The following is a 13228-nucleotide window of genomic DNA, read 5'->3' as shown; positions in this document are numbered from 1 at the left end:
ACCTGATAACAATTAACTTTAGCCAGTTTAGCTAGAATTATTATTATTTATTTTTTTTCTAGCTCAACTAGATAACATGAGTAGCTTGTATCTAGCAAGGTTGTTCCTTGGTTAATTTTGTCATTAAAGAGTAACTAAACCCTAAACCAACTTTTTTAGTTAATGATCTATAAGAATGGGGCTTTATTAGTGCTGTTCATCGATTCAAGTAACTTTTTTGACATTTGAGTATAAAGTGTTTTAATTCTACAATATATGGTGTAAAAACGTCTGAGTGCTGCCCTCTTCAGGTTGAACGGTGGCTACTGCAGTTGATTTTTCCTATTGGATGTTGCGGTGGCAAGTGACGTATGTGGTGGCAGGTGACATAAGCAGTTTTACAGCTCACCACGCCTCTTGGTACGAGCTACCACGCCCTTGGCAGTATAAAACCATCTTGTTCCGTCAAAATGACTAGTGTCATGAGAGATGGAATTGCGAGTATTAAAAACGACCAGGATAGACTATTATAGCATCTATTTAGCATAGCATTTCTATAGTTATTTAAATTATTTCGTGTAGCTTATGTAGTTTTTTTTTTTATTAGCATAGTTGTTAGTGTAACGTAAGTATTGTTAGAGCATAGTTAGTTAGTAGCATAGTATTGCATCAGTTAGGATAGCTTCAAGTTAGCGTAGATTTATTTACAGTGGTCAGGATGGTACATAGGTATAGTGTTGTTGGTTGCAACAGCACTGCTGGTGTGCATAGTTTTCCAGCAGACTTGAAAATTAGGCGCCAGTGGTTGCATGCACTTGGCCTGGAAGACCGCGAGTTCCCGTCTAGAGCTGGAGTGTGCAAACTGCATCTTACGTGGAATTGCTTCTCCAACGGAATGGAGGTGGAAATGGGCTTCTCCACACAGCTCGCGCTGAAAAGCGACGCGGTGCGTGAGCTAAGACCGCAGTTTGAGCCAGCGGCTCGAATTGATATGGCTCAGGCCACAGACACCTCGACATCCTCCACTTCAGGTGAAGGTGGGGAAGAAAAGTCCTCTACTTCAAATGAACGCTCTGTTGAAAAGCTACTTGCGTCACTACAGTCACTCTCCATTTTAGCGACTCTGACAGCAGCTGTCAATCTGTCACTGCGGGTCTCAGGTTCACGCCCCACGCACTCAGCCCCCGCCCTCGGTTCATCCCCTCTATCTCCTCTGTCCTCTGCCCAGTTTTCAGCATTTTTCAAATATTGCCAGTGGGTGGAGTCAGGCTCTGACCAGGGGTTTAGTTACCCTTTAAAGTTACACAGACCGTTTGTTAGACAGTGCATTGTGATTATATGATAATAAGTATCATAAATGTGGATTATCCCGGCAAATAAAAAGTGTAACTGCAAAAAGAAAGATTATTAATCTATTTTTAAATTGAAGAGGCTGACATGTGAAACCATTTGAGACTGACTTTTGACCAAAAAACTGAAGCCATGATTTTAATAGTTGTTAATAAGTTGTTGTTTAGAATAAAGTGAAGAATTTCAGCTGCATAACTCATGTTCATGGCTCTTTAATCTAACAGTCCCGTTTGTGTAATGGAACGTATACACATGAAACCAGAATACATCTTTGTAAATATTAAGTATTTTTGGATGACATTTAATTTTTCAATATGTCACTTTTTTTTTCTCTTTTAGGAGGTGAAAAAGAAGTCTAAACCAAGACTTATACCAGGATAAAGTAACTCTCAGTAATTTAAGTTCCAGCTGTCGAACAGGTGGGATTTAATTTGCAAAGCCATACACTGTAAGCCATCACTGTATGTGTGTGTTTGTTTTCAGCAGGATGTATTATCGGTGGGGAGTGTAGCAATGGCCAGGCTGGGGAGCTTATGGTTCCTGTAAGCAATGAAGTGCTGATGAAGCTGGGTTACTTACCCTCTTACAGGATGTTAAACGTTTTCTTGAATGCAATTGGTTGCCTTGTATATTTTTCACTGTTGACATTCTTTCTTGAAATAAAACTGAGCAGCTTCTGGCATTCATTGATATTCACTTGTTGTGCATGTATATATTTATGTGAATGTGTCTTAGCAATATATACAGTAATATTAACATTAACACAACTGGGTGAGGAACAGCCAAACTCAGCTAACAAGGTTGCTGAAGACAGTTTACTGTGAAAAAAAACATATACCACGGCAACACGCAGCAACAAGACACAAGGCAGATGTGCTGCCCAAGCTTTGATGAAGAAGCACAAAGAAATTGAGGACTGGTCAGCAGTGTCACCCAAAGAAACTTACTGCAGCAGATGAAAGGCACATCATGCTTACTTGCCTAACAATCTGAAGTTGTCCAGCAGTACCACCAGCTCAGAGCAGCAGAAAACTGTGGGACCCAAGTACATCCATCTATCGTCTGGAGAAGTGGCTGTCCAGTTCCGAAGGAGAAGGTTTTAAGACAACTTTGATGCACTTTTTTTTAATTCATTTCAAATGTTGACTATATTATATATATACAGTACATTTATTTATTTTATTATATATATAATGTATGTATAATAAACACATTTCATATAGTGTGCTTATGTGTACTGTATACATATGTACATACAAACACATGTAATGTATGTGTGTTTATTATATGTGTATGTGTATGTGTGTGTGTGTATATATACATATAAGTTTTTTAAATGTGTACATATAATATAACCTAGAGTAGTCAACATTTGAAATGAATCTGAAGTTGTCTTATAACCTTCTTATTAGGACAAATTAGTTCTTAGGACAACTTTTTTTTTTTTGGTATGTGTGTATATTATTAATATACAGACATACTGTAGGTAAATATAAACAGTACACTTATGTTTAGGGAATATTTAGCCTATGTTTAGGGGAGGATGAAGGGGTTAACCATACTGAAATTAATCCCAGTAACAGTAATGTTAAATGGATCGTATTTAGGAAAAGAGAACACACTGTATGTGTAGTAAGCATAGTAATCAATGCATACGCGTTAATATTTGCTGAAAAAAATGCAGTCATTTATAGTCGTTGCTGTAAATATATTTTACGCTATAGGAGCTGCCCGATCTTCCCTCCAAAATCAAACACAAAAACTGATTAATGCCATGTTTCCGCCACTCCCCAGAAAATAATGCTATTATATGTATGTAATGCAAGTGTCAACGTAATAATCAATGTATATTATGCATCAATAATTACCGATAATTGCTGCAAATATAGTTGCAGCTGTCTGTCCTGCTTAAAACCATTCAAACTGGTTGACAGCGCGGAGTTGTTTGGAACTATGCTACATGAACCACGTGACAGCGTGGCGGCGAGATAAAAGAGTGTCGCAACCCATCATATTTAACGGCTCTGCTGGTTACTAGTGTGAAGCTTCCTTTAATTGTGCCAAAATAAAGCTTAAATCTGAATCCGGTCGGTTGCAACCATAAACTGTTAAAAAAATGTTAAAACAAAACCCACAAGCGTAGAACATAAATAAATAAATAAGTAAATAAATAAAGTTACAAGCACTTCCACACGCGTATGAGAGGTGGAGCCAGAGATGAGACCGCAAACTCTGCGTCAAATCGGGTAACTACATGAATGGCTGTCAAAACCACAGATATACAAATCTGTGTTCAAAACTGTCAGTCACCTTGGCAATATAATGATGGAAAATGAATTGTCTGTGTCATTAAATGAACCACATCTGTCCTATCAAAAATCATCCTGACTTTTAGAATTCACTAAGGAGTCATGTCATGCCAATGTAGTGGCAAGTTGTTTCCACACAAAATCGGCATGCTTGAAGTGTCTCTAATAGTGTTGTCACGGTACCAAAATTTCAGTATTCGGTACTGATACCAGTAAAAATCCACGGTTCTCGGTACCAATTTCGGTACCAAAGCAAAACACAAAAATATGCTAATTAAAAATAAAAATAACTTTTTAGCACTAAAAATAAAACCAATGCCATTCTTTATACTTATTTACAACTGTGTTTAAAGTTTTTCTACAAGTTATATAATTATGAAAAACAGTAAACAAGTTTCACCCAAATTTAATTTGTCTTTTATTTTTTTTAAATTTAAACACATTTTATTTTTGGTAAATAAAGGGGATTTTCTATTAAAATTAAAACATGGAAGAAATATTGTGATTTATTTCTTTAAAAAATAAAGTATTATAATTTTTTTCAACAGTAGTAGCAGTATCACATACATTTTACTAAATAATAGTAATATTTCTAGCACAATGCCTTGATGTAAAAATTTACTTTTAGGCCTAGCTAATGAATGCATATTTGTCATTTTAACTGAACTTAAGACTGGTGGTGATGCTTAAGATATTTTTGGTCATTGAGGGTTTCTGTAAAAAAAATAGTAATAGATCATATTAATTATTATTAAAAGACAATACTACTACTAATTCTACTATCATACCAATGTATATACAATGCACTATGAATTGATGAGCTGCTGGGTTCATGAATATTAATCACGTTGTCTGCGTTCGGTCAAAATGATTTGCTGAAATCAAAACAGGGACGGTAAGAAATCAGCGCCAGCCAATGAAATTGCCATTTGCGCATTTGCTCCGCCCACTACCGGAGAAACCGGTATGTCTTCTGCTTGTTCGAAAATAAATCTGAATAATTCTATATGAACCGCATTATTTTGACTGGAGAAGACAACAAAGAATAGTTTACATATAGCGTGTCGATTCAGCATGGTAAGACTCTCGCTCTCTCTCTCTTTGCATGTGTGAGAAACAGCGCTATCAGTAAAGCGACGGTGAGTCGTGCGTCTTCACAAAGAGTTTACAGAGCATCTAATACAGGTGCGCTGTGCGTCCATTGAGATGAACTGAAAAGTTCAGATCGCTTGATGGAGAGAGAACTCTGAAGCTCAGATGCTGAAATTAATGCAAGCGTCATGCGCTTCGGTCTATGTAGTAAACAAACCCGCACGTCTCTGCCATTCATTAATTCACACAGAGACGCGCAGAACACATAGCGCGGAAATCATAGCGCTGAACCGGGTTTGAACGGGACCTCGGTACTACCGGTACTTAAAGAAACCTGGTACCGTCACATAAATTTTTTTTAGTACCGACTTGGTACCGAAGTACCGGGTCTTTTGACAACACTAGTCTCTAATGTAAATTAATATTGAAAAGAAGCACATTCTAGTCTCCACTTTGGGATTCCGCCACGTTACGCGTGATCGCTAACATTGGGAGTTTTCCTTGTGGGAGGGGCTCTGGCGCAGGACCGTGCGGAAGGCGGGGCTTAGAGTCAGTATAGTGGAATACTATTGGCCAGTGAGTTTGCCTATCAACGCAGAAGCGGCGTACGCATAGCAATAATGGCTGATTCTCAGTAAGAACCTCTTACATTTTGACATTTTATCTTATTTTCTACTACTACTACATACACACATATATGTATATATTTAACAATTGTTGTTTCCAAAACCCGTACGCGTCTGTTTAATGTAATATCTGAGGTTGATAGCAGACTGTGTATTGACTGCAGGCGGGATGTTTTGTTTATGTTATAATGGAGCGTCTCTGACTCAGTGGCCAATATCTGCGTTATATATTTAGATGTGTTTTGAGGCTCTATTTGTACTAGTTTCTTTAAATCGCTCTCATCTAGCGTCTTTGACCCATTATTATTCCGTCGAGGTGTTAATATATTATTCTCGTCTCAGTGTCATGGCTCATCAGCGCTGTCAGGAGAAGACACCCGTCCAGATCCTGCACGAGTATGGCATTAAAATCGGCCGCGCGCCCGTGTACGCGCTCCTCCAGTCTGACGGAGACGCGCACCAGCAATCCTTCATCTTCAGTGTCACCATAGGAGAAATCACATGCAAAGGTCTGACACTCACACACACATGCTCATTTAAATACCACCTAGTCAGAAAGTAGAGTATTTAGTGCACACTAGGATTCTAAAACATACCATTTTGTTTTTAAAGGTCGGGGAGCCACTAAAAAGGCTGCAAAGCATGAAGCTGCAGAAGCCGCATTGAAGTTATTGAAACGAGACACCCGGCCAAAGTAAAGTAGACACTGTAGATAGTGATATGCGCTGTTATAGATCAGCTCCTTGAGTTAAGACTGTTTTCTGAATCTTCCACAGTGATCAGAGAGATGGTGTTTCTCCTGAAGCCGGAGACGCATCCAATCCTGTAGGAGTCCTGCAGGTACTGTACCTCGTCAAGCACCAGCCGATGATGATGTTGGCTCGGGAAAGTCAGGGAGCTGTTTAAAATTTACTAAAATTCTAAAAATGACAGTGTTCTATTTGGATGTACTTTCAAATATAATTAATTCTGTGAATTTTCAGCAGAGTCTCCAGTCTTCAGTGTCACATGGTCCTTCAGAAGTCACTCTAATATGCTAATTTATTATCAGTGTTGTTGTGCTTGATAGTTTTTTTGGAACATGTGATACATTTTTCAGTTCTGCCTGCGCTTCCTCAAGCCAATATAAAGTTGGTCTTAACTGAGTTTTTTTCAAATCTAGTTATTATTGTGGCAGAGAGTACAGTGGCATGCGAAAGGTTGGGAACCCCTTGAAGAATCTGTGAAAATGTGAATAATTTTTAAGAAATAAGAGAGATCATACTAAATGCATGTTATTTTTTTATTTAGTAGTTTCTTGGATAAGATATTTTGCATAAAAGATGTTTGCATATAGTCCACAACACAAAAAAATAGCTGAAATTATTAAAATAACCCCCTTCAAAAGTTTGGGTACCTTTGGTTGTTAATACTGTGTGCTGTTACCTGATGATCCACGACTGTCTTTCTGTTTTGTGATGGTTGTGCATGAGTCCCTTGTTTGTTCTGAACAGTTAAACTGAGAACTGTTCTTCAGAAAAATCCTTCAGGTCCTGCAGATTCTTCAGTTTTCCAGCTTCTTTGAATATTTGAACCCTTTCCAGCAGTGACTTTATGATTTTGAGATGCATCTTTTCACACTGAGGACAACTGAGGCACTCAAACACAACTATTAAAAAAGGTTCAAACGTTCACTGATGCTCCAGAAGGAAACAAGATGCATTAAGAGCTGGGGGTGAAAACTTTTGGAATTTGAAGAAATTGCACTTCATTTGTGTTCCGGGAAACATACAGTACAAGTATCTTCTGTTGCTTCCGAAGGGCAGAACTAAATTGGAAAAAAATATATTTCAACAAAAGAAAAATTTGGCCATCTTCATCGTGTTCAAAAGTTTTCACACCCCAACTCTTAATGAATCTTGTTTCCTTCTGGAGCATCAGTGAACATTTGAACCTTTTTTAATAGTTGTGTTGGAGTGCCTCAGTGTAATCAAAATCATCTCAAAATCATACAGTCACTGCTGGAAAGGGTTCAAATATTCAAAGATGCTGGAAAACTGAAGAATCTGCAGGACCTGAAGGATTTTTCTGAAGAACAGCTCTCAGTTTAACTGTTCAGAACAAAGAAGGGACTCATGCACATCCATCACAAAACAGAAAGACAGTAGTCATGCATATGTAAAAATAACATGCATTTAGTATGATCTCTCTTATTTTTTTTAAAAATTATTCAAATTTTCACAGATTCTGCAAGGGGTTCCCAAACTTTCGCATGCCACTGTATGCGTTTGTTTCGAGTGTGTTTGAATGCTACTGTGTGTTGTCAGGAGCTGGCCATGCAGAGAGTCTGGTGTCTGCCGGAGTATGTGGTGTCTTTGGAGACCGGGCCGGATCACATGAAGGAGTTCACTGTTACCTGTCGTCTGGAAGGCCTGGAGGAGTCAGGTGAGGTGACGTTAGCCGCTCTTCGTATTGTGATCGCAAGCTACACTCTAAGCGGAAATTAATTAATGATGTGCTTTTGCTCTTCAGGCACCGGCAGCTCCAAAAAGCAGGCCAGACGAGCAGCAGCCGAACGCATGCTGGGGAAACTACAGAGTCTGTCCGGATCGCCCGAGATCACATGGGTTAGTGACATCCATCTGTTCACTGATGCATTGGGAGTCTTTCACTAAAACCATCCAGGAAAGTTCACAATTAAACATTTAAGAAAGATGCATCTAGAGTGGATAAACCACCCAAAGATGCACTCATAAAGAGATAAGTGTGCACTTTAACATACCTGAGAGCCTTTAGATTCAAAGACAAGGACAAAAATAAAGAATATGCCTTATTTATGGACACTGGAGATTTTTTAATCTTTCTGTATATTGAAAATGAAATAAATAAAACAAAAATAAAAACCTTTGAGAAAATGTATCATGAGCAAATCATAACTGAAAAATATGTGCTGTTGAATTGTTTAAAAAAATCATAATTAATTATTAATCATGCCTTACATTTATTTTCTAATTATGCAGAAAATATACAAAATAACAAATATAAAGTATTTGTTTGATGTGATCTTTTTTACTAAGTAGCAAAACTATTATCACTGATACTAGTACTGATGCCCCTGTTAATTATTATTATTTTAATTTATTCATTTAAATAAAGACTAACTTTATGAAAACTGCCAAAAGATATTAATGCAAAGATATGTGCAAATAGATAAAATGTAATAAACTAAACATCAAATGTGTATTTTGGATGTTTTCTAAACACTAGTCATGTTATGGAAGCTAAATAACTCAAAATTGACCAGTGCTTGAAAAAAACTGGTTTACATAGCATTTCTATAACAAGTAAATGATGAAGCCATGGTACAAAGGCAGTTTTCACGTGACCTTTATGTGTAAAAACAAAGAATATAAAAGAAAAATCAGCCCCTGGAACATTTAAAGAGCCTGAAGGTGAAGGAAAGACTCTTAAATGGGATTTGATGTGTCACCTTGGCTCATAAATGATTTGTGCTCTTAAGCCGATTCCATTAATATTTCAGAACAAGGAATTGTTTTGGAATTGAATGAGTCACCATCAAATCATGAGGTGCTTCCACTCACAAACAGAAAATGATCAACAGGGGACAGTACTGTGGAGGAGCGGGGATTTAAAGGGATAGTTCAGCCAGAAATTAAAGTTCTGTCATGAATAACTCACCCTCATGTCGTTCCAAACCCGTAAGACCTTCGTTCATCTTCAGAACACAGTTTAAGATATTTTTGATGAAATCTGAGAGATTTCTGAACCTCCATAGACAGCAAGGTAACTACCACATTCAAGGCCCAGAAATGAAGTAAAGACATCATTAAAATAGTCCATGTGACATCACTGGTTCAACCATAATGTTATGAAACTATGATAATACTTCTTTGTGTACCACAAAAAAAAAAAAAAAAAGACTTTATTTAACAATTTCTTTCCCGTGAGTTCCCATCTACTGCCATTATAACACATGGACTATTTTAATAATGCCCTTACTACCTTTCTGGGCCTTGACTGTGGTAGTTACCTTGCTGTCTATGGAGGGTCAGAAAGATCTCAGATCTCATCAAAAATATATTGAGTTCCAAAGATGGTTTTGAATGACATGAGTGTGAGTAATTAATGAAAGAACTTTCATTATGGGTGAACTATCCCTTTAAATCAGATCAGATGCGCTCACATGTCCAGTTTTGACCCATTGTCTCTTGTGTGGTCCCCAGAGCCCTCCGTCTCGTGTGTATGTGGAAAGCTTACGGCAGGCCACAGGGGAGAAGATGTCCCTCCTGAGGAGGACGCCGCTCAGCATCCCAAACACAGACTACATTCAGATGCTGCTGGAGATCTCACTGGAGCTGGGCTTTCAGGTCACATACATAGACATCGGTCGGTTCTCGTTTCTCAGTTTGTGTCATTTTATGTCACCAGGGCTGGATATGTTTGAGATATACTGTATGTGTGTGTTTTGCAGATGAGCTGACAGTGAACGGCCAGTACCAGTGTTTGGTGGAGCTGTCCACCCGGCCGGTGACGGTGTGCCACGGGACAGGGATGACCAGCAGTAACGCCCACAACACCGCAGCACATAACGCCCTGCAGTACATCAGGATGGTCGCTAGTAAACTCTAACAGCAGGTCTGGGATCAGTGTGCACATGATTTCTGACCTGCACATCCTGACCCCGAGCCTGTTTCACACAGCACACACAAAACACATACTGACCGAGACCCGACTCGCTGATGAAAATAAATGAATTTCTGGATCACAACACTGAGTTTATTCTTGGATGTTGAAAACCGTTACATTGACATCTGAATATACAGTGAACCTCAAACTGGATGTACTTGTTTTTTTGATTGTCACTACATGAAACCTGACTGAAATACTCATATAGATTTTTTTTTTTAATTGCTTACACCCTCAAACCATTCACTCATATACCATAACTTCAGACCAAGTTACAATCAAAAACAATCTGACCACAAACAAAAAATTCCCCCTTGCATTTCTGCTTACAGTAATTTGTAAATCTATTCTGAATATGCACACAAGTCAAGTCACCTTTATCTCTAATGCTTTATACAGCGCAGAATGTTTCAAAGCAGTAGTAACAAATTCAAACAAGCCTATACTGTCATTATACAGATCAAGTTAGTTCAGTGTTGATTCAGTCCAGTTTTATAACTAATGCTCATCAGTTGTGCATATTGTATTTACAGTGTATTCTTACACACACGTGTGTGTGGGTGCTGTGACAAACACTTTACAATGAACAGGCAAAAGACACAAGATAGTACTTTACTTGCAAAAGAGTTGCTATGCAAAAACATTTTTTTAAAGGGACTGTAAGTAGGAATTACTCCCATCTAGTGGTGAAATTGTATTTTGCATTCAAACTAATTTTGCTCTCCAGCGCCTCGCTTTTTCAAATGCGCGTTGCATCTACGGTAGGCGATATGTACCAAAAAGCTTTGACAGGATGTCTTCTAATAGCACTTCGTTTTGGCGACGATGTTTTCTTCTCCTGTGGCGCGGCATATGTATGGTCCATAATAAGAATGCAATCCAGACTTAAACTTGCCAGTGCAGTTTCAAGCGCCTCTCACTGCTCTGCACCTGCGTTTCTTGCTCTGACCGAAAACGCATTGTGGAAACGAGTTGGCTTAGTACTTTTTGTCCCTCTCTGCTATTATAGTTTTGCAAGATGGCGGAACTACATGGAAGCCTCCGTCGACCTACCCATCCCATGTATATAAAGATAATAAATTCTTCATTTATGAGGATTAGTTTAAACATTGGCATAGGTATTTGTACACCATTGAGGGCATATTTATGAATAAAAATATTGATTTTAGATAATAAAATACCTAAAAAGTTACTTATTGTCCCTTTAAGTTAAAATAGTTTTGAAATAATTATTTTGATTTTGCATGATATGTTTTCTGTAGAGTGTGGCGAAAAGAAGCCATAGTTTCAATAATTGTGTAAGCAATTAAAAAAACATAAACTGTAAGGTTTACAGTGCGTTCCCGAGGCTCGGCATCTACTGCATGCCGCTCAGAGCGCAGTGAACGCTTTAAACCGGTATCTGTGATGGTTAAACGAAGCTTTGCGATGCATCGCTAAACGTTTTTCACTACGCTGCACGGTGTGTCCACCTACTGGTCATTACTGTGTATAGCACACAACAAACTTGCATCCGCTGGTTTCATCAGATTTGCTTCTTTAACTGATTTCTTTTATTTAGACAAGTAGAAGTGAATCTTTTATTTATTTTATTTTAGTTATTTGATTATAACTACAACAAAATTTGTTTGGGCTTAATATATTTGGGGAAACAATGTACTAAAGAAAACCACGATTAAGTGTGAATACTGTTACATGAATAAACGTCTTCTTCTTTTTTTTACACAACAAGCTTCACTACATGTTGATATGGGTGCCGCTGTGTGAAACAGGCCTTCACGGAAAAATACATGGACTGCACTCATTTGGCAAATAAAGATACATCAAACCTATGAGTCTTCAGTTATGGTTGCCAGTTGTTTTTTTTCCGTATTATAATCTCATATCTAATTTCATAGTCCCGCTGCAACAACCTTACTCGTATACGATTTTATCTTCCCTTTGTATTTTTTTCTGTATAAAAACTGTTTACTACATTGGCCGTGATGTCATTGTCATGTGACCTACCAGCATCTGTTGCATTGCTTCACTAAAATAAATAGTAAAACAAGAAAATATATATTTTTAATTAAATATATATTAGCTCTCTGAGGGCTACACCATGCCATAGAGGGCTAATATAAATAATAAAAATAATTTTATTTCGTATGCTCATTACTTTGGGCCAGTGGCAAAGCATGGGACCTTCAACATCAAAATCGTTTTAGCCTCTGTCCCACCAAATAAAGTTCACGTGGAGCCACAAAACCTGTTTGATCCCTAAAATGAAGGTTTTATAGTAAGTTATGTCACAGGTCAGGGGCTCAGCAATCATTTCATAAGTGAGGGGGACAGAAATTACAAATTCAATAATAATAATATTTAATAGTATTGACTTTGTCCAGTCATTAATCAATTATGTCAATAAATCCTAAAAATAAATCTTAAGCTAAGTGTCAGTTTTGGAGTAATGGCCCGGCCTCCTCGGGACGTCTCTTTAATCTGAGGTTCTGAGTTCTAGTTGCATACTGAGATTGATAATAAACAACAGACACAGGTCCTGACTTAGAACATAAATATGTATTTCTTGCAATGCATTTAAATGTGAAACAGCAGGTCTGGAGAGTGTCCTAATAACACGTCAGCAGTGGAGCACTGGAGCAGCTGTGAACAGAGAGAGATGTCACCGTACAATTGCACTTGTTCAGAGGAAAGCTGATCACATGAATAAAACTCCCACACACAGTGCAGGACGTCTCAGTGAGGATATCATGAGATTGAAATGAAACGTTCGTTTTAATAAGGCATCACAGATCATTGGCAGGCTTTGACAAGTGTTCATGCAATGTTGAGAAACTAACAGCAGATGTACTCACTACAGCGTCTTTCCCTACAAGAAACTCAACCTGCTATTTTTTTCCCATCATAGGTTTGATCTTCTCTATAAGCTTCAGAAACATTCAGTCAGATGAGCTCCAGATCAGCAATCATCTCATCTTAACAGAAAACAAAACAACAACAACCGTCACAGAGAATCTGCAATATAAGATGCACGCCTTCATTTCCAGCAGTCTGTGTTTTATGGTGTCTTTTGGGCTCTACAGGGTCTTACTGGGGGGAAAAAAGTGCATCAGTGTGCAAAAGATGATGTTTTGTGGATGGACTGTCCTCCAGTAGAGTGTGTTGATATGGTTTCATAAGTGTTAA

At 38.0% G+C, this 13228-nt stretch overlaps 1 protein-coding gene across 1 annotated transcript; it reads left to right on the top strand.

The window, feature by feature from the left end:
• The first annotated feature begins 5304 nt into the window (after nt 1-5304).
• Nucleotides 5305-10124, top strand: LOC132152671 (interferon-inducible double-stranded RNA-dependent protein kinase activator A homolog). The gene is made up of 8 exons (XM_059561459.1): nt 5305-5364; nt 5699-5865; nt 5969-6050; nt 6133-6196; nt 7663-7780; nt 7868-7962; nt 9580-9742; nt 9828-10124. The coding sequence occupies exons 1-8, from the start codon at nt 5351-5353 to the stop codon at nt 9983-9985; spliced, it is 861 nt and encodes a 286-aa protein (XP_059417442.1). The 5' UTR covers nt 5305-5350; the 3' UTR covers nt 9986-10124.
• The last annotated feature ends 3104 nt before the right edge of the window (nt 10125-13228 follow it).

The sequence above is a fragment of the Carassius carassius genome, chromosome 11, assembly GCF_963082965.1.
Source record: "Carassius carassius chromosome 11, fCarCar2.1, whole genome shotgun sequence".
In the NCBI taxonomy this organism is placed as follows: Eukaryota; Metazoa; Chordata; class Actinopteri; order Cypriniformes; family Cyprinidae; genus Carassius; species Carassius carassius.
The sequence above is the reverse complement of the archived record's forward strand: the minus strand, read 5'-3'. Positions and strand labels throughout refer to the sequence as shown.

What these genes read in the sequence shown, in the direction of transcription:
- LOC132152671 (XM_059561459.1), top strand. An exon ending in AGGAGAAATCACATGCAAAG is followed by an intron (nt 5,866 to 5,968) that starts GTCTGACACTCA and finishes TTGTTTTTAAAG; the next exon opens with GTCGGGGAGCCACTAAAAAG. An exon ending in GATCGCCCGAGATCACATGG is followed by an intron (nt 7,963 to 9,579) that starts GTTAGTGACATC and finishes TGTGGTCCCCAG; the next exon opens with AGCCCTCCGTCTCGTGTGTA.